Below are 21941 nucleotides of genomic sequence, written 5' to 3'. Positions count from 1 at the left end.
TTTCCTATTGGTGTCACGTTTGACGTCACAAACTCGCCGGAAAACAGGGCTTAGTAAACAGTAGAAAGCAGCATGAAGGCTAGTGACAGTGCTTCTTTTCATGTCTGTTACTTGTTCAGTCTCTCTTCAAACTTGGTGTCGACTTGGTGCCGTGGCACGAGATGACAGAAGTTAGACGGAGGAGACGCACATCATAGCATTGTGCCGGGAAAAGGGTGAAAATTAGCATGTCTAGCCGGGTGAAATACCTGTGACTACTACAGTCATTTCTTCCGGGAATGAATGCCAAATGTATCCTTTCCCACTGAAGACAAAAGCCAGATGTTAGTGGGGGGTTTTTTGCCAGTGGGAAAGCGGGTTAATAGGAAGCGATCAAAAAGGGACATCTTCTAACCTTGGTGTCATATCTCAGGTGCTTTACATGTGCCCTTTGCAACTCTGCATCAGTTTAACCATGTCCACTTTAAATCAAACATTTTCTTTTTTTTTTTAAAAACCAAAAGGAAGCACCAAAGCATAAAATTTACAATTTAAAATACCAGTTTACAGTGTAAATGTGTGTGTGTGTGTGTGTGTGTGTGTGTGTGTGTGTGTGTGTGTGTGTGGATTAGTACAGCTTTGAGGGAAATGGGTAAGTGGGACTTTATCCTCAACGGTATGTGCTGTACCTTCTCTCTTCATGCCCATGGCTAAACACTTCTGGTAGCGGCAGTACTGGCAGCGATTCCTCTGGCGCTTGTCAATGACACAGTCCTTGTTGTCGCGACAGGTGTAGCTCAGGTCTTTGCGCACCGTCCTTTTGAAAAAACCTTTGCAGCCCTCACAGCTGTATACTCCATAGTGTTTACCTGAGGAGAGAGAGAGAGAGAGAGAGAGAGAGAGAGAGAGAGAGAGAGAGAGAGATGGTTTGTCTGATGCATGTAGAGAATAAAATCTTTCCGAGTCATATTTCCCCTTCTTGTCTCAGTGTCTTACAGTCTAACTGACACATGAGGTTGTCAGTTTGGTGACAGCGCCACAGCCTGATAGACAGGCACATTAGTTCTGTCAGTTGCTTATCATTGTTGTCATCGCCTGTCTGCGACCCAGTGACCACTAGAACAGCCACATAATTATAAAGTGCACTGCCAATTTAATAGCAGGTTTAAAAAAAAAACAAAAAAAAAAAAAACTTTACAGTCTGAGATGACATGCAGCCACACAAACTGCATACAGGAACTCGCTTCTGAGCTAGGGAAAGACGAATTATGATCAAAGACCTAATAAAGTGGACTGACTGTGTGCGTGGGGGTTATGCTGAGCTGGCTGGGGAAGAAAAGAGGGGGCCTACGGAAGGCAAGCTGCAGGGGCAGGGGGGCCCTCATGGATTGGCGTTACGGTGCTGTTCTCACATCATGTGGTGGTACGTCTCTTTCTCCTATTCCTTACAGCTCTTTTTTTGTTTTAGATGATGGATGAAGGCCAGTTGCATTCCTCAGGGTTGCTCAAACAGTTTCTTTGTTGGCTCTTTGCTGGTCAGACCACCAGAGAAGATAAATAAAGCCTCCGAGCATCGCTAAATGAAGCATGACTTGCTATAAAAGATTATTTCGATTTTCCCCTTTGGGACCATGCAGCATCGATGACGCAGGATGACACTGAAACTGTCCAAGGAATTAGATATCCAGCCTCATCCTGGGGATGAAAACCTTTCCCATGAGTGATGGGTTGTTCCTGCTTTCCCTGCGACGCAGCGCTTCTCTATTTCAGTCAGAACTGAAGCTGAACTGAGGTTTGGTTTCGTCAGACCGTACAATCTTTTGCCTCATGATGTCAAGTTTCTTTCATGTGCCTTTATGTTGCCAACCTCATATGCATTTTCTCAGGAGTGGCTTCTTCCTGGCCTCCTTGCCATTTAGCCCAGATTTGTGAAGAATTCCACTGACTGTTGTCCTTCCAGAAAGATCGCCCACTGCAGGAAGCTGCAGTATGTAGTGCTGCCAGAGCGGTCCGTGGGGCTTTTCTCTGACCAAAGTTCATCTGTGGAGGTTTCTCAGTGTGGTCAGAGCATCGGCTCTGGTAAGATGCATGCTAGTCCCACTTTCTTTTAATTTGGTAATAATAGAATCTCGTGTAATCCCAGCTGTTGAGTAACTTGCACACAATTCTTCCCTACATTAGACTTAAAAATACCCTGGAATTCCGGGTTAGGCTTTGATTCCACGTTTAAACAGTCATCATCAAAAAATGTAACGGTAGTCATTCCATCTTTATAACTTTAGTGTATTAATAAGAGTCGATTAAACCAATTTTGACATTATTATTTGTACAGATGAGTCACAAAATATCTTAAAACTATTTTTAAATGAAGCTGTTACACCACAAAAAAAGAAACTTAAAAAAAAACCCTTCCTAAATGCATTGTACACTTTTAACTCTTTGATTCTTTAAGTAACGCTTTCAAACAAATTATCTAGAATAACGCCATTTTAATGTAAATATTTTAAATTCAATGATTTGTCTTTATTGTGCCCTGCTTCCTGTGCAGTGTGTGTGACAGTACACATTCAGTGGGTGTCCATCACAGTCTGTTGTCACTCACCTGAGGAGCGGTCACCACAGATGGCGCAGATGTGTTTGGTGAGCGACAGGATGGTGCCTGAGGGCTGGGCAGGCACCTTCATCACGCCGTTGAGGCCCAGCGGGGGCTTAATGTCCTCCGTGCTGCTGACCGAGTTCATCGGAGAGTTCAGCTGGAACATCAACACACACAAACACACACGCCGACAGGTCACAAAGCAGCCCCCCTGAACTTCAAACGGGCGACATCATACACCCCATTACACAAGCCTGTCACATAACTGAGCTGGTGCTGCATAGTTAGTGGATGACATTATCTATTGAATAAAAGCCAGGTCTGCTAAGGAGACGGAGAAGGCTTGATTAGACACACAAACAAGGGAAATACATGGGAGTGGAGTTATGTCACGCAGATTGTCATGAACAATTTGCTAAATGTAGAAAGTGAAAAGCATATTATGACTTCTGATACTCAATACAGATGGTCAGCAGTCCCAGCAGCAGCTCTTTTTGCCCTCTTCCACTGCTCCCTCGGTTTCTCTCCTCCCTCCTGTTCCCCCTGTATTTTAGATCTAAATCTGGCGCAGCAGGATCCTGCACCACTCCACCCCAGGAACTCTTTTATTCATGCTCTCAACAAGCCCCGCTGGCTCCCAAATGTTCAGCGCTAGCATAACTCCACTGCAAAATTCAACAGTACAGCAGAATAAAGAGACAGCATTTGTTTTAGCAGAAGTGCAACTGCAGCCTTAAGTCTTCCTTGCTGCCTCCCTCTCTCTCTCTGAAAAGAAAAAAAAAGCTTAAATTCATGTCAAAGCGACCTCTCTTCGCCTCTTGCTAAAAGTGGAGAGCAAGGGGAGACTAATGATTATAACTAGCACCATGCTGTTCTCAGAGGAGTCAAACGTTGGGGGACAGGGTGGGGGGAATAAAAGAAATACATTCAGACAGGTGGATCCCCTGCTAACACACTGCCAAGTGCAGAGAGCTAAGAGACAGAGCCGAGTTGGCAGAGCAGCCACGTGGGCTCAAATAGCCAAACGTGTTTTCATTAAGTTACCACATATGAGACATGTCTGATAGCACAAACACGTCTTGTCTCTAAATTTAGCAGAGAAGCCCTGTCTCTGTCTGGAGGGATCAGTCAAGATGGAAGAACAATTTTGTTTCTATGACGATGAGACACAAACATGATAGTCTAACAGAGAGCTGTGTTTACAGTGATCTGACAGAGTACATTAGCTTCAAAGTGGAGGAACATAGAGAAGTATACATCACTTTCACAAACATACAGTATATAAACCACACAGCCACAGAGCACATATGGATGTTGATGATGTGGCTCCAAAAGTCTGCCTAGAGCATATTTATTTATGCAACTATGGATTCTTTTTTAAATACTGAGTATTCTACAGATGATTCATATAATATATCAAGTCATCGGCTAAGATTATTTCGAAAGACCGTGCTGCAATATGTTTGAAGAGACAAAACAAGAGTTGGATTTGGTGTACAGACTGGTGTGTAGCTGTACATGTAAAAGTTAATTAGTTGATTAACTGATTAGTCGATCGATAAAACTAATTAATCGCTTAAGTTCTTTATCAAGCAAAAACACCTAGGGCTCTAAGAAACCGAGATGGACATTCTTCACAATTTCATGAATTTCTATACAAAATGATTAATACAAAAATACATACAAAAATAAAACTACATATGTGTACATGTATATATGTATGTACTGTATGTATATATGTTTGCATGTTTTGGTATGAAAATATGAGAGAAATTAAAAGGACTACTTCAGCAATATCGTACTTCCATAAAGTTAGGCAGGACACAGATTAAAGGCTGACATATCTTGACCTTTAGTCCCTTGTATTCTTCCTACGTATTGATCCTACGCTTCCCATAATGCAACACAACAGCATCTTTCATTAGACCATCCCTGCCTCGTAAACATGACAAAGCTCCTCCAGAGCCACAGAGGAAACCTATCACTGTTTTCACAGGCTCTACTGTATGGCACTAACGTCTTGAACACTTATAGCTACAGTGTTTCCTCTATGTTGATTTGAAAATAGCGGCCCGCCAAGGCAAAATTTCTGCCGCCATGGTATCAGAAATAGGGCAGACGCACAATGTCTAGTAGTCGCGGTTGCCTTTTAAATTATCCTGCCTGTTGGAAAGCCTGTCCACGCCCCCCCCCCCCCCATTTTCTGTCATTCAAACAACTCTGAGTTCTAGTTTAAAACTTTTACAGCCATTTTAATAAAATGAAGGGTTTTATTCTGGTTCGAGTCCATACGTGCAGTTAATGGATACAGACACGCAGAACTGAAGGCTCGGTTGGCAACTAGCTCTGATTAGCGGTTAGCTCCGGTTAGCTCCAGTTAGTGGTTAGCTCCGTTATAAAGATATGGAGTGGAGGAGCTGCCACTGAGAGGGGTAACAACCAGACTCTGATAAATGACGTTCGGGGAGCTTTCACAGCAGCGTGGCCGCGGTGTTTCAACGGTTTTATTAGTACAGTTAATCCCACGGCAAGAACACCAGCAACTAGCTAACACAACGATAGCCTCTCTGAACAAGTGCACACGGCAGCACGCAACTTCACGAGGGGGAGGGGCTGGAGGCAGCTCCTCTCTGTGCACTGTAAAAAAAAATACACTGTTGTGTGTGTGTGTGTGTATATACTATATTTTTACTTTTTTAACTGTCTAGTGTGTAATTGTGTGTTGTTCATACTATAAAATGATTTATTGTTGGTCTTTGTTGAATAATACAGAAGACAAAGAGCTTAAAAAAATAATCAAATCGAAATCGCAATATTTGGGAAAAAAATCGCAATTAGATTATTTTCAAAAATCGTTCAGCCCTAGTTTATATATATATATATATATATATATATATATATATATATATGCTAAAAAAAAAATCCCAAAGGAAACACTGAGCTAAATGTATGAGTTCTCAGAAAGTACCAGGTTGATTAACCTTTAAGATCTAGTATGATGTCATAAGGATGAGGCATGCATTGACACACACAGACACACAGTAAAGCATTTACATACAGTACATAAATATACATGCATGCACAAGAACACTTAAACAGAAGTTTGCTAGATAGATAGATAGATAGATACTTTATTGATCCCCAAGGGGAAATTCAAGCTTGCACATAGACACAGATATACCACATGAACGTGCATATGTACACACAGCTTTGCACACCCAGCAGCTGTGTTTCTCATTTCACCTTACACTTTGATATTTGGTTCTTCTTAAACAGCTTCAAAATTAGGAAAATGCATAACATTCTTGCTTGAAGCTACAGTATACAGCTTACATTGAGTAAAATATTCCAAACCATGGCGCTTTACCATCATATCAAATAGAAAATTCTAGATGTATTCTGCATCATTCTATACACTTTCCACAAAATTCAGCATGACATATGTGGTGTCATGGGAACTTGACTTTGAGAAACTGACTAGAACTTCTAATACCAAGCTTACGCGAGTTTGAGTGTTTGGCTGTATTTGAATGATGGATCCACTGGTGGGTTGAGTGGGTTGAAAAGGTTAAAGAAAGCCCTCTGCCACATGAAAATGCTCAATTCACACCCCGACACCCACCCCTGGCCTGCTATTCACACCCCGTTTACACAAATACACACTGAACTGGATGCAACGCACGCATAAAGCTTAGGAAAAAAATATGAAGATTATTTTTGAAGGTTATTATGCTGCAGAGCTTTCCATGTGGTATTTTATACATTATTTTATTAATAATACAAAGGGGAAACGGGTAATCAAGTCGCCATAGTTTATACTGAAGTGATAGTAAATGTGTCACTATCATACATAATTTAAATGAATAGTAGACACATAGGAGTACAAGTACAGCAGATGTTATATATGTTGGCAAAATACTGCCTTGTGCAGGAAAAGCCTTCCTTGCAGGGGATAAGATGATTTTTGGGAGCGTCTCCAAGACACAAAAGCAACGCTGCATCATTTATTTGGAACCGGCTTCGGCGGCATGTGCACACACCCACATCTCTGCATATTCACCCACATACACAGACAACATGAGGTCTTACCTCAGTAAAACGCCCGAGTCTAGTCTTTTCCCCTGCAGCGCAGCTCTAACAGCGCTGTCTCCTTAGCTGATATTGTCTCTATCAAACCCTCTGTCTGCCTGACAGAAAAGACTCTTCCACTCAGTCTATTTTCAGGAAACCTGCAACTCAATCTGAGCAACACTGCTCCCCACAGTGGGGTGGGCACCCTTGGGGGGGCCTTTCTTTCTTTTCTGCCCATGGCAATGGAGGCAAGGCGTGGGGATTAAAGTGGCTCAGGACTGGTTCTGGAAATAGAATACATGTGCCCTCCTCCCCTATAACACACATGTGACCCTTCACAGGGAGGTATGCCAGCTGTGTGTACAGTCTCATCGTCTTGGGAAACCCCTAGACAATCTTCCTTTAGGTGGAATAGAAGGCTTGGCTTTCAAACTTTTACAGCGTGAGGGAGAGAAACCATCAAGGTCTGGAAATGTAGGGCCATAAGATTCCCTGCAGTACAATGTACAACACGAAGGCCTTATATGCTCCAGCTGAATAACACCATTTCATGTGCTGCAGGTGTTGCGCAACATATTGTGGAGGACATTCGAGTGGTACATCCAGTACAGTCTGCTTGCGGGTGTCAGATTCTGCATTGAATTGACACGTGATTATATGTCCTGTGCCACCCGCTGGCTTCGACGTAATGCTGCAATATGTTAAAGGTGATAAATTCATACTTCCTCAAAAGGGTGTTAGCTCTAAAGAGCCGAGGTTGTAGCTAAAAGGTTTAATATATGGTGATTAGCTGCATTGATAAATGGATGCGCTCTAAATCTAATGCTAAGAGTGAGAGTATATATCTTTTTATATTCTTATGAAAAGATTGTGGAAAGCACTACATTTATGAAAGCAGTAGTGTTTTGGTTCGGTTTCATAAAAACACACAGAACAATAAACCATGTTTTCTGGAAGCTTTCGCTACAACAACCTGTATTGTCCTTATAGCTTTATCTACCCATAGTCTTTCCATTGATCTTAATTCAAAAAGTCTCAAAAAATGGCAATAAAATGCTCATCACAAGTTCCCAGAGCCCACGGCGACATCTTCTGAGCGCTTGCATTGTCTGAGGCACAGTCTAAAACTCAAAGATATTCAATTAACAATAACAAAAAAGATTGAAACGCAAAACATAACGACAACAGAAGCTGGAACCAGCAAATCCTTTGATTTAAACTAAAAAGAAAGACAAAATATTGCCGTTGTTTAATTTGCTGTCCACCAACTAATCGATCAATCTTTTCATCCCTACTTTATACTATGCCCACTTGCCACAACCACTAATATACGGAGTCATTTAGTCAACTACATTAATATACAGAGGCCAATCAGCAAATCCCATAATAAATAGAATACAATGGAGGGCAACAATCAGCCCAAGTGTCTCATTTTAAAAAAACACAAGAAAAATGGGACATAATCTCACCAAAAACGTATAAAAGTATTGCTGTGAGTCGGCTTTGATTAGGTGTCTGTCTCAATCAATCAAACTTTATTTCTGTAGCACATTTCATACAAATCAATGTAACACAATGTGCTTCGTACAAAAGCGACAAAGAAACTTTGTGCAATTATACAGAGTAAAATATACGCTCAACTCTAATTTATTTTAATAGAAAGAACAACCCTGGCGGCAGAACAGGCCTTTTAAACTATTAGTATGCTATGACAACACACATGGTGATGTAAAAGAAAGAAAGGAGTCGTCCCTCGAGCGAACAGAGGAGAAAAGGGGAAGAAGAGACAGAGAAGAAGAGCAGAGACAGTGGAGGCCTCGGCTTAAGACGCGCTTAGCTCGATTCAGAGTCAGAGCACAGACTTTGCTCATAAAGACACTTCAAAAGCAGACATCAAATCCTAGTGCACCACCCTCGTGTGGAACTTCAGTTGCTTTCCACTTCAAGGGCACCTTTTTTTAACACGGAGAAAGTTATCTTCAACAGAATTCTTTTAAAACGCCCTTACAGTATTCCTTTATAAGGCTTTCCATTATGCCACAGCACAACGTGGCCAGGAGTAGAACGCTGTACTCCTACTGTTACACGTCTTATACTGCAAAACTCTATCACTCACTGAACCACGATGCATTTGTATAACCTTAAGTTCCGAATCACAAAAGGATTTATTGCCAAGTAAGTAGCACTTAGAACGAATTTCCATTGGTTGTTGGTGCATACATAAACATACTAAAAGGTCAATATAAAATAAACAAACAATAAATACAGAAACAAATAACACATACATAGAACTATTTAACATTAAGAAAAAAAGAGGCTGTAAGGATTAGTGCAGGATGAGCAAGAGCCAGAAGGTGTGACTGGACGGGTTACAAATCTTGTGTTGACACCTAACCAGCTGCCTCCTGAGTGGTGAGGACAGGGATCAGGTCATGATGTCACCTAATGATAACCCCAGTGTCACCTTTCACCTCTGACACCCGTTGACAATCACTTCCTCCTAAAAGCAAACTTATCTTAGCGGTGCTGCAAAGAATGTCTGAAGCAGAACTTTCTTCTCCTCCCCGTGGTGTGAGTGTGTGAGTCTTATCTGGACACGTATCAGCAGAGATTGGGGATCGGGTTTCCACACAGGGGGTGTGTTAATGGGGCCGCTCTTCTGCGGCCCCCGGGGTGCATTCACAGTAAGACACCCTTTGGGATCGGTTACGGCACCGTTACGAGTTTGAAAGACACCTGTTTGACTCGCATAGTTCACAAACGTGAACAGATGGAAGAGACACGTGGGTGAGAGCACGCACAATACACACGCACAATACACACAATAGTTCAGACTGCATTTCAGTTATTTGCAGATGAACTTAGGGGTCGTCTGCAAATAGGTCCGACTGTAAATTTAAAGTCACACTCAAGGTAAGGAAACTGGAAGGAAAGATGGATAGATGGACTACAACATGAGACTTGAAGGGGTCCTGCGGAGTCTTCTTTTATACAAACAAAAGTTATGTTCACATGCGCAAGATAAAGAAAACAGGCACCCACTAATAAAAGAACAACTCCATAGTGGTCAAAAAACCTTTAACAATCCACATCTGTACCTACTCCTCACATCCATGGAATAACTGTCCAAAAGGACAATTTGGTAGCCCTAACATGTATTATAAAGTGCCAATATAGTCTCCTACTGCTTTGCTGTTGGACTGTCGCCTTTTCAGCACAGACTTTATAACTTATTTACTCATCCAGATGTCATTCTAACTGCACCTTTTCTTAAATACATGTTTATTGTTGTCCTCAAAGTCGGTGTTAATCATTGCGATGTGGAAAATGATCCCAATCGGACGACAGCCTTGACATAAAGTGAAATTAATCCTCAAATCTTTATAGTCATAGTTTGCCACCGTGTCAGCTATTATAAAATCCGTCAAGATCAAACTCTCTTTCTATCTTTCAAAATAAGAAGAATAGCAAAATTGTGATTATGCCAGCACAATGAAGTATACTTCACAGATATCTAATTAAATTAGGGCTGCAACTAACGATTATTTTAATAATCGATTAATCTGTCGATTATTTTTTCGATTAATCGATGAATTGGATAAAAAAAAAAAAGCATTAATTTACATCAACTCAATACATACTTACATACTTGTTGTTTTAGTTAATAGTTGTGTAAAGGTAAGTAACCCAAAGAGCGCACGCACGCACGCACACACACACACACACACACACACACACACACACACACACACACACACACGTTCACTTGAAGCTTATTCATTAAATTATTACCATCATTGTAGTAAGTGCGAGTTAAGTTCATTTGTACACCACATTTAAACACAGCTTAAGATGACCAAGTGCTGTAAAAGAACTTTAAAATGAAATTAAAAAGTACAACACACACAAATATATTTGTCAACAATAACTGATATGGGACAAAGCACAGAATATATACATGACAATAGATTGAAAAATGAATGGGCCAAAAAAGGCGAGTGAATAAAAACGTGTCTTTAGTCCTGCTTTACTACTGTTATTAACGAGCTAACGCTAGCTTGTCATACTAGTCAGCTGGATAACAAGTAAACACCAGCACCAGAAGAGGGACGTTATGTTCCTCACTTCAAAACGGAACAAAAGTAGGATTCTGTAGTGACTTTACCCTGCTGTTGAACTCCCTTCCTCCTCATCAAGGACTCCACCATGTTTACGTTTTAGGTGCTGAATCATCACCGTGGTGACCGTGCCATGCCGTGTCGCTTTTGCTTATCTTGCAATTAACACGTTTTCAATTTATTTAGTGTGAATGCTCCCACACCTTGGATGACTTAGGTCATACTGATTTCTCTGCCTCCGCCATGTGTTTCAGAACAATGTTAATGTTAGGTCTCTCCGTGTTTCCTCTACTCCGCTCTGCTTTTTTTTTTCTTTCACTCCGCGCCGCTCCGCACGGCACTCAACTCAATTGCTTTTATCTCCGCGACTGAGTGGCGTGTCGCGCGACACAACGAATCGATAATGAAATTCGTTGCCAACTTTTTTAATAATCGAATTTTATCGATTAGTTGTTGCAGCCCTAAATTAAATAACTTTATTGATGGTCATCACTCAGATCAATGATAAGCTTCCGTAACAGCTTTAATTAAAAATAACTTTTGGGTTGCCATGTAGTGAGCTCACAATTATAACTGCCGGCTCAATTACTGAGATTAGGATGACTTAAAGTGAAGAAAAAAACAAACTATAGAATATTATTTATGATGGCTTTTTACATTACAACAAACCATCAAGTCTGTCTTTTCAATGTTATTACTGCAGGCCAGTTTCTGGTCTTGATGCCGTGCAGTCTGGATTAATTCAAGATTGCTGGGAGAGGCTATAATAAAATAGAAAAGGATCCTTCCCTCACAACCTGGCAACCCAAAATGCATGCGTTCAAATGGCTTATTAATGATGTGCAAGTGAATACAACGATGACTTATTAACCATTAACAAAGTGGTAGTGTTTAGTGACAACATATAAATCCTTCCGAGGTCTGCCTTATTGTAAAACATCTCCGTGATTACTGTCACTTTCTCTTCTCTCTCCCGGTGGATAGAATTCAGTAGAAGCAGACATTATTCTAGACAGCTCGGAGGTTTCTAACACTCACCCCATGCTGCGCCACAACAGATAAAATGAATCATCGCCAAGTACTGCTGGCGCTTATGTGTGTGTGTTTTGACAGAAACTTTTGTTACAGTCAAAAAAGGATATTAAGACTATCAGCGGCACGAAAGGCAGCAAGCCTTACAGCGGTGGAGTGGGAATACGCAGAGTGACTTTCAGCTGTTGTCTCACCTCAGCTTGGCTGTATCTGTGTGTGTGTGTGTGTGTGTGTGTGTGTTGCTTTGTATGTTTGTGTTGACCCCGCCAAGTGTTTTTGGCATCCATGGGAGTGTGTGTGCGCACAGAGGGGTTGGGGCCGCGGCATGCATATGTGTATTTTTAATTCGTCAGGTGTGCGTGTCTGCATGCATGCGTTTCTGGATTTTATGTGTGCATGCACGCATGTGTGTTCTGTCGGCATGCATGTCTAGAACTGTGCCCTTTTGGCTTTGTGTTTGGGTGGATGGGCATAAGGGCTGTTTTTATAGGAAATAGTGCTGCTCCTGTGGGCATTGCACTGCCTACCACTGACATGGCAGCTCTTACAACCCTGGAGTCACTCTCCTCTCACAACAGTCTTCTCCAACAGTCGTTTTTTTTTTATCTCCTAACTATAGACATTCTTCATAGAGTGTTTGAGTTGTGACAAGCTTCTCCCTCTTTCCTTTGCTCTTTTCATGAATAAATCACACGTTTTACTTTCCACAAGTGCTTGGATTGGTTTAAACAAACTCTGATGCATTTGCCTGTTTGGTTCTGATCGTTTTGGGCTGGTGTGAAAGCTGTCAATCAAACTTTTTTTGTTCAGCTTCCAAGCTTTTGAGGTGTGAAGGCAAGACAGACAAATGGCAGGATTTGAATACAGTATATATGTGATTTTAGCATAAAGCTCAATGGTTTAAATCTGTCTTCTGTGCAATGTCAAGAAAGTGATCTGCCAAAATGTGTAAGTGACTTTTACTGTTTATGAAAATCATTTAGTAACCCTAACATGTATGTGCATAACCACATGAATTATATTTTCCCTGATCAATCGGAAAGTGAAAAGGTGTGTTGTGCATGTATGCTTTTCTGTGTATAATGGCTGTGACATGTGATTGCTACACAGTAACTGTCTCCTCCATCTCTACAATAATATCACGTTTCTACCTGCTTGATATTACTGTATTCATAAAATGAGGTTGACTTGCAGTCTTGACTAATACTCTCTTTGTAAAACCGGAGAACATAAATACACACATACAATGATGCGTGACCTGATGTCAGTCACCGGAATTTGACTCCCCCCTGTGGGTCCATGTAGCAATGTTGATCACAGTCGCCAAAACTGTCCAATCATCGAGTTAGCTGTCAGTCTGTATAACTTCATGTCTAAAGCTATTGGCTTGTTTAAAGAAAGAGAAATTCACTTAAAACATGCAGTACAAGTGTACATTGTCTTATTACACAACGATGCAGTGTCTGATGATCATCACCACACTATTCTGGCTCTAATAACAATTTGCATAATTAAGTGCACATTATCACTTGGGCACCATCCATATTTAATGAGTACTAGACTTTAAGACATGACACTTCCATTCTAATCAAGGAGTAATCCACAATGAGCCATGCACTTACAAAAAATAAATACTGCATAAAGCAAAGTGCATATTGTTTTGCTAATGTTTGTGGAACATCTTATACCACAGCCATATGACGATGGTGGGAAGTTATTCCAATAAACTATTCAAATTTAAATATTTAGTTTTGGCACTGTTTATGTCAACTTTAGAATAAATATTGCCACTCTAACAAGTTAAAGAAGCTGTTCTATTAGCTGATTGGAGCAAATTTACAGATATGCATATTCATTTCTAAGTCATGCAGCTTCTAAATTAGAACTGTACGGTTATCTTAAACAATGCACATCACAGGATTGAGAGAAAAGTTTAATCAATTACTTTTCAGACATTGTGAATGACTGTACTTTCAGTCCGTCAATCATGTGCACACATAACCTGTTTCCCCAAATGTAGTTTGCCTACATTTGTCTGCAGTGTGCATCCATCTGGTTTAGTGTGCAGTTAAAACAGGTATGAAAACGTACAGGTTTTATTTTATAGTGTCGAACGCTGCCACGTGGTAGGACCCGGATTATGAATTCACAGTTTAAATGTATCATAAGCCTGTATATGGGTGTGGTCATGCTCATGTAAGTCATCTGTCTGTCATTCAGTGATTAATTGACAAGTGTTTCCATTGTCCATTAGTAAGTCATCCAGCAATTAACTGACCACCCAATTCCTCTGTCACATAAGCGATTAGTATTTTTCATTTCCCAACTGTTAATCAACCTGTGAGTATTCCACTGGTATGTCCTCCAGCAGGTAAAAGATTGTTGATTGTCCAACATATCCCTTAGTGGATCAAGAAGTATTTTCAGTGTCAAAACAAGAGCCATCCAGTGATTAATTATTGAGTGTGCCCATTAGCATCAAGTCATTCTTCATACTAGCGTCGTCTAGTATGCTACATGGAAATCAACTGAGTGGCATATCTTTTGTCAAATAGCATGCAATCCAGCAGTAATTGACATTTAGATTGATTACATCCTGCAAGTCATTCAGTTGCATTTCCATTGTCTACCATCCAGCAGATAACGGACTGATAAATCCACTAGCCAGTCGTCCTGCTTTGTACATACTAATGTTTTTACTTGTTCATGAGAACGACTAAATGATTAGCTCTTCAAACAAGAAGTTTGATCTTTCATTTTACTAATCTGTTTTTATGTTCTTTCGATGAAAAAGGTCAGAACGTTGATTATCTATTATTGTTCAGACATGATTTTTATCTTCATGTGATACATCAAATATTTAAAAAATGCCGTTTGACCCATGTTTGCATATTTACTCCTGTCTTTATATGCTATACATTGTGTTGTGAAATGTCTATAACCACTTTCTGTGCACAGCTACAGGTTTTACAGGTGTGTGAAAAGTAGAATTATTTAGTTAGTGGCATTACACTCCACAGACATGCCACTGCGTACGTGTCTGTCCACAGACGTGTCTGTCCACAGATAGTGTTGGGTTGCTGTAAGATCACACCACCAGATGCAATTAAAGACCTATAGGGATTATTTGAAGCTTTAAAATAAATGTGTGCCCCCTGAGGCATTCAAACCGCAACGTCTAGAGCCGGCATTAGGAGGCTGCTCTCTGAAATTTAAACCTAATGTTACAGCTTCTATCCCTTATACCTGCCACCTCCTAAATGCCTCGTCTCCTGTGTGGCCCAACACAAGTCAGAACACACAGACAGGCCCCGACGCTATCACACTGCATGTCAGTTCTCAAATCACGGCCTACGGTCTGTTAGAACAAAAAACGGCAGTCGCAAAGGAATGCCAATGGAAAGTACCCGTGCTATGACAGCTACATGGCGAATTCTTCACAATTTGCATTTCAACCGCAGTAATTCTTCAACTAACCACCCTGTTGCAAGGAAAATCATGTTCTCATTCACTGATTGCACTTTCACAATTTCAACAAAACAACCTTCCTGCATATGTTTCAGAATAAAAGCTTTCCAGGGAAGGCAAAGGAAGTTTGCTCCCTGAACTGCTGGAACAGTTTCAATATGAACCAGATTCCAGATAATTGCATTAATAGCAGCAACAGCTAATTAACAAATGGGAAACTTCTAAAAATCTTCTAAAATAGAATAAAGTTTGCTTACGTAACAGGAGAAAATTCTCAAGAATAGAGATGTTTTCTCTTCATTAAACTAAGAGCTAAGTAAGTGTGTACTAAACGTCTAGTGAAACAACTTGATTAATTCTACACATTAGTTACACTTCCTTGAACTACCATTGCTGGGGGGGGGGGAGGTGTGGTCTCTAAACGGCTTCTAATTGCTACCTGGAGACAGCTTTGCCTGAAAAAAATCTTCTCCCCCATCCATTTGAGGGTTGATTGACGTTAGAGAGCTTGAACTGTTCTCCTGGGACCCTACACACAGACCCTTTGTGGGGCCATTAGAGCCATGCAACCATGATGTCATGCAGAGTGACTACAGCGAGGTCCATCAAAGACTAGAGCCGCGGCTTGGACCTTTACTACTCCCACACAGGAAGGGGCCAAGTCTCTCTCTCTCTCTCTCTCTCTCTCTCTCTCGTTGTGCTTCAGTCTCCTAGCGACCCCTTGCTTCAAAACGACATACCCAAAACTGGCGCATGACATCACCACCGCCGCTCATTTATAACTTATTAAGCGCGTGTTCCATTTCTTGTAAAACATTTACACCTTTTTCACAGTAGTGTGTCTTCTGTGTTCGACTCCAGAAACACACAATCGTTTTATGTATTTCTAGAAGTGTTGAGAGACACTGGAGGCCTGTTGTTGGTTAAGGATTCTCAGGAAGGTTTCAGTGGGAGAGCGTGGAAGCCAGAGGGGTACAGCCTGAGGGAGCCGGCAGTGGTCTGATTATAAAGAACCCCTTTTTTCTGCAAAAAAAAATAAATAAAAATGACAACACACTCCATTGTCATTGGAAGTGTAAAATGTGTTCCAACCCTGCATCTAATCCCTTCCAGCTGCTTGGAGAGTTGTGGTGTCTCTAATCCAGAGATGGTCTGTATCCTCAGTTGAGTTCAAGCCCACAGAAGCGACCACTGATGGGTCTGATCCTATTGGGCATTGCTGTGGCCTGGCAACGCCCCCTGACCAGATACCCGGGGAAGAGGGCTCGCCATATTTCCCCTCATACAGCGCCGGAAACAAAGAGACGGCATGTCTAATAACGGCAAAACCACCAAGCGAAAGACAAAGTATGCATTTTGCGTTGCCAGCAAACTATTCATGTAAAATATATGTCTGAGTCTGGGCCTCCTCAGAACAATGCAGATGTTTTTTTCTTCAACAATATACACAGCAGATAGCCAGGATGCACAAAATAGATGCAACAAAACCGAGACGTATGCAACCACAGTATGTCAGTGTGTCTGGATGTTGGGGACACAGCTCAAGGGGAAGTACCGTTGCTTGAGATGTAAGAATTGGCTGATGATAAAGGACCGTCTCTCCCTTTACATGTGGTTTGGCTGTCGGAGGATGCAGGATCCCAGTAAGAATGGGAGTTTTGTTCATCCCGTCTTCTGTTCTCATCATGTTGTCATTTGCGTCTTTGATGTAGGGGATAGTTTAGGCTCATTGGTTTTGGTTTTTACCAAATTTCACTGGAAATCAAGCAGGTTTTAATAAGAACCAGAGTGGTTTAATGAGATTTCCACCTGGATTTGTATATTGTCATCCCTCTAAAAGTTGTGATTCCTGCTAAAAGAAGACACTGATGATTTGTGACAAGCGAACGGCTTAGAAAGACAGCAAGGAAGTAAAACCACAGTGTGGTGAACTTTTTCTTGGATTCCTTTCTTTTATGACATACTATGTATCTGTAAGATCTTTAGGAAGAATAGAACTTACAGTATATGCAAAATGCGTGTTTAGATGTGTGTGTGTGTGTGTGTGTGTGTGTGTGTGTGTGTGTGTGTGGATATAGGCGGAGGGTCTTGTACTGGCCTCTGGGTGGTTGAGTAGGGAGGAGGCTGAGCTGTGACCCTGTTCCAGTCAACTGCTCATGAAAACAGCGAGTCAGCCGAGTGCTAAAAACAAGTGGCATACGCCGTCTGACTCAAATCACGTCTCATCACAAGTGCCGCGCCTCACGACCACAGGGCACCCGACACCATCTTTAACCTCTGAGCCGTGCTACTCACATGAAACTGCCGTCCTCCGCCCTCAACGGAGCAACAGTCTGCAGCTTCTACCGTCTCAGTTATGCAAACGTTCACGGCTACCGGCTCAAATCTTCAAGATTTTGGGGGCTGGGTACTATTTGAAATGCTTCAACACTGGCACTTGAGTTTTGGTGGAATAACCCATTACAATACTTTTTTTCACACCTTACTTTTGGTGTTAAAAACAAGTTTTGAATCTTTAAAAAAAAAAAATTTTTAAATCCCCATATTCAGCATTTATAAGGTTTATAACTTATGCATAGTTGAAATAGTTGTATGCAGGTACAGTTTATGTGTTAACCTGTTTTGTCAACAAATATAACTCCTGTAGGCATAATATACAATATAGTAAAACATAATATAATACAATAATATTAAATATGTCCTCATAAGTCCCAATAATTAAAACAAAGTCAGCCAAATGACTCCATTGCATCAGTTTTAACACAAGAAGCAAAACAAAAGTGTCCAAAAGAAATAAATCTCAGAAATTATAATTAAAATCAGGAAGTAAACAATATTACAATTCTGACCAGGCAATGCCAACTTTCAATACTTGCAGCTTTAGACACATTAAAGTTATTACCGAAAAACTATTCAGGTTCGAGGTAAATGTGGAATCAGGATAACGGAGGGTAACTGTTTCTCATGCCCTTAATCTGATTTGGAAGAATGAGAGATATTGCTTTACCACACACTGGCATCTTGAAACGGGCGGTAAGCCTCAAGGAAGAGGGTGGTGCTCCATTCCCCACCCCGACCCTTACCAGGCCATACTATAACCCCTTGATGTAAATTGGGTTTGTAGAAAATCGTGTCTGTAGGTCTCAAAGGAAGATATCATTTGGGTATTGATACTGAAATTCGGAACTAGTATCGTTTTTCGATACCTCGCCCTGACATCCATATGTCCATATTTGCCAACTCAAAAGAATAAAATGTGAACAGCACAAATTGCAAAAGAAAAAGTGTTGCCAATCGACATTTTTTGCAGCCATTTACCTTTACACCAGCTGTTTCAACAAGTTCAAAAGAGTGCAGTATCGTTAAAGACTAGAAACCAGACACGACCCATAACACAAGGCAGACACGTGCTGTAATTACTGTACATACAGTATTACAACTGTCATCAGACAGAATAGCTGTTACCTGCTCTTTATAGCGTTAAAAACGGCAGGATTGGCCAAGCGGCAGAAAGGATAAGAACACCTAAAGCACATTATCCTTTTTATGATTATTAATACATATTTACATGCTAAATATGTACACACTCAAAAAGGATCACTAAAGCTTCCGGTATAGATTCATTCAAATGAGACAGACCGAGACAGACAATCATCTGTAACGTTTTCTACATAAACACTCAACCTGCATACAAAGTATGCCACTCTGGAACAGAAACAGCCACTGAGATGAAAGTGTTGGAATTAGAAAGCGTAGAAGAATCAGACGGACAGGGGTGCGGAGGGAGAAGAGAGGCTTTCTAGCAAGGAAAGATTCTGGCCGCTTTCTGAAAGTGCCCCTAATCCACCCTTAACTCCATTACATGTGGGACACTTCGGCGATAAGCCCAACAATAGCGGAGAGAGCCCATCCCAAATAGCATCACATTGCCGACACACTTTAACACAATTATTCACAAACACAAAAAAGGGCAGCCACTGCATTTCTGGGTGGGGGGGGGGGAGAAACTATTTCAATTTCAGATATGGCTTCAGACGGAAACTGGGCCAATGCAGGCTTTGATGTCTTAATTGTGTGTGTATGTGTGTGTGTGTGTGTGTGTGTGTGTGTGTGTGTGTGTGTGTGTGTGTTTGTGTTTTTTTTTGTTAATACCAAAGAAACTGAGGCTTATTGATGGAATAAAAAAGAGAGAGGAAGAGACAGGAAATGGAGATGGTGTGAAAGAGACAAGGAATAAGAAAACAAGAAAGGGAAAAAAGAGAAAAGAAGACAGCCAGAGAGAAGGAGAATGAAGAGAAAAGAGAAGGAAGCAAAATATGGCGGGAGAGAGTGACAAATAGGCCTCTGATATAAAAGAACGAGTGACAGAGCAAAGTACAGTAGTTGAATGGGCCTTGATTAACTGTGGCATGGGGTCAAAGCAGGGCCTCTGTCTGCTGGGGCCCAGCTTTTGTGTGTGTGTGTGTGTGTGTGTGTGTGTGTGTGTGTGTGCTTGTTTAACTATATTCGTGGGGTCCAAAAACCGGGAGTCCAGTATACTTGTGGGGTCCCGACAGCTTTGTGGGGCCAAAATGCTGGACCCCACAAAGTTGAAAGGGCTGTTTGAGGGTTAAGACTGTTTTAGGATTAGGGATATAATTAGGTTAGGGTTAAGGTTAGGCATTTAGTTGTGATGGTTAAGGTTAGGGTAAGGGGCTAGGGAATGCATTATGTCAATGATGGGTCCCCACAAAGATAGTGCCACAAACCCCTGTGTGTGTGTGTGTGTGTGTGTGTGCGTGCACAACTGTAACAGACTGTAATTTGCACTCCTGAGACATGTGAATGCAGTTTGTAAGAATACTCAACTTTTTCTCTGGTTAGTTTATAGGGCAGCTGTAGTTTTGTGTACACAGCAAAACCTCATGAAACCATGGTGGAGGCTGCTGAACATGAAACTTTTGGGTTTCTGAATGTAGCTTGTAACTTCCTTCCGTTCATTAAAAAGGAATAGTTCAACATTTTGAGAAATATGCTTATTCACCCGTTTGGCCGAAGGGTTGAATAAGAAGATCAATAGCGCTCTCAGGTCTGTCTGTTTAATATGAGGCTACAGCTCAGAGATGGTTAGCCTAGCTTAGCATAAAGAGTGGAGGTTAGCCTAGCACTGTCCAAAGGTAAAAAAGAAAGAAACTATCACCTACAGCACCTCTAAAACTCTCTGATTAACAAGTTATATAGTGTTTGTTGTAAATATGTATGCATAGTAGTTGTATTGCTCAAGCTAATTTGCAGAATTCAGAGTAATTTAGACACTGTAGTTACTTACTGGAAGAAAATCAAACAAATCAGACATCTAACTCTCAAGTGTCAATAGTAGTAAATAGACTTTTCAAAAGTGTGTATGTGCGTCTGTGAGTCTGTCACAGGCCTCACCTGGGGGCTGACGCTGGGGCCGTAGCCCATGCCGGGCGAGTTCATGGAGTGGGGACCCATGGGCGAGCTGATGACGGAGAAGGGGGAGGCCAGGCCGTTCATGGGCGAACTCAGCGTGCTGATGGGAGAGTGAAGAGAGCCGGAGGGCCCCATGGACGTCGGACTGAGCAGAGACGGGTGCATTCCCCGGTGGGATGTGGGTGAGCCCAGGGGCGAGGACGTCAAGTGCCCCGACGAGTCTGGTCGGAAAAAAACAAAAACGAAGAGGGCAATTGGAAACAACTCTGGGTTGGATGTCGCTGTGACATTTCATGATTTTCACTGCAAATTTCAAATAACAACATCTTCATGAAGATTTTGTCAGCATGCTTTTTTTTCCCCAACTTAAAACTTTTTTCACATACACCTTTAGATTGGTCTATCTTTAGATAGAAGGACATTTTCACACTTGAGCTAATTAGAGTCAGTCCTGTCCAAAGTTGACAATCCAGCACATCTGGTGAAGCGTGAAAGCAGTTGTTGAATCTGAACGCGGTCCAGGAAAATGCACAAAATAGCAATAACACTTGAGACAATTAAATCCATTGACAGCTCTTGTGAAAAACAACTATAGCATGTGAGTCAGTGAAGGCTGATGGCTACACAGTGCTTCCATCTCTCAATGAAGAGTTTACCTCATCACAAGTGCTTCCCTCAGGGATCTACGAGGACAGGATGTACATCTATAATGTATGTGGTTGATGAGTGGAGTAGTGGGCCCCGAAGAGCTATAATATATTATATATAATCATAGCTGAGGGAAAAGATTGAAGTCAGTCTGTCTCTCTCCTCCCCTCCTAGACACAGTCTACTCTGTACTTTGACTTAAGTTAGTGGGCCATCTTCCCATCAGCTGTCAACACAGAAGATACGGGACAGGCAGGAGTGAGAGCACAGATTCAGGGTACTGTGGTATGTCACTGAGAATTTGGCGACAGCGCTGCATGTGCACTGATAACAACTCCCTCCCTGCTGTCTCGCCCTTCAACACGGCACCTCTTCCTTTCATTCATTCATAGCTGTCTTTCCTTCCATTCTCGCCCTTTTCTCCGTCCCTCTGCTACTTCTGTCCGATCTGCAAATCATGGCGGAGGGATCCCACCTCTTTGGCGCTTCCATTGCTTTTCTTATAGTGTCTAAATCGAGTGTGTTGACTTGACTTTTGAACAATGAAAATGATATTTCGGCTTTTTGAGCATTCATTTATTCACTACAATTGGTTT

The 21941-nt window shown here is 41.5% G+C and overlaps 1 protein-coding gene across 4 annotated transcripts in view; it reads right to left on the bottom strand.

Moving 5' to 3' along the window:
• The window catches only part of rxraa (retinoid X receptor, alpha a), a 117799-nt gene that overhangs the window by 24083 nt on the left and 71775 nt on the right, over positions 1-21941 (bottom strand). For 2 of the 4 annotated variants that reach the window (XM_035991531.1, XM_035991533.1), the window contains exons 3-5: positions 20680-20918; positions 2582-2732; positions 669-848 (exon numbers count right to left, since the gene is read on the bottom strand). In XM_035991531.1, coding sequence (XP_035847424.1) covers positions 669-848; positions 2582-2732; positions 20680-20918 — 570 coding nt within the window. Of the gene's footprint in view, positions 1-668; positions 849-2581; positions 2742-20679; positions 20919-21941 lie in introns of all 4 variants that reach the window. The other 2 variants (XM_035991530.1, XM_035991532.1) reach the window with 1 other exon arrangement.

The sequence above is a fragment of the Sander lucioperca genome, chromosome 14 (assembly GCF_008315115.2).
Source record: "Sander lucioperca isolate FBNREF2018 chromosome 14, SLUC_FBN_1.2, whole genome shotgun sequence".
In the NCBI taxonomy this organism is placed as follows: Eukaryota; Metazoa; Chordata; class Actinopteri; order Perciformes; family Percidae; genus Sander; species Sander lucioperca.
Note: the sequence above shows the minus strand (reverse complement) of the source record. Positions and strands in the feature narration are given on the sequence as shown.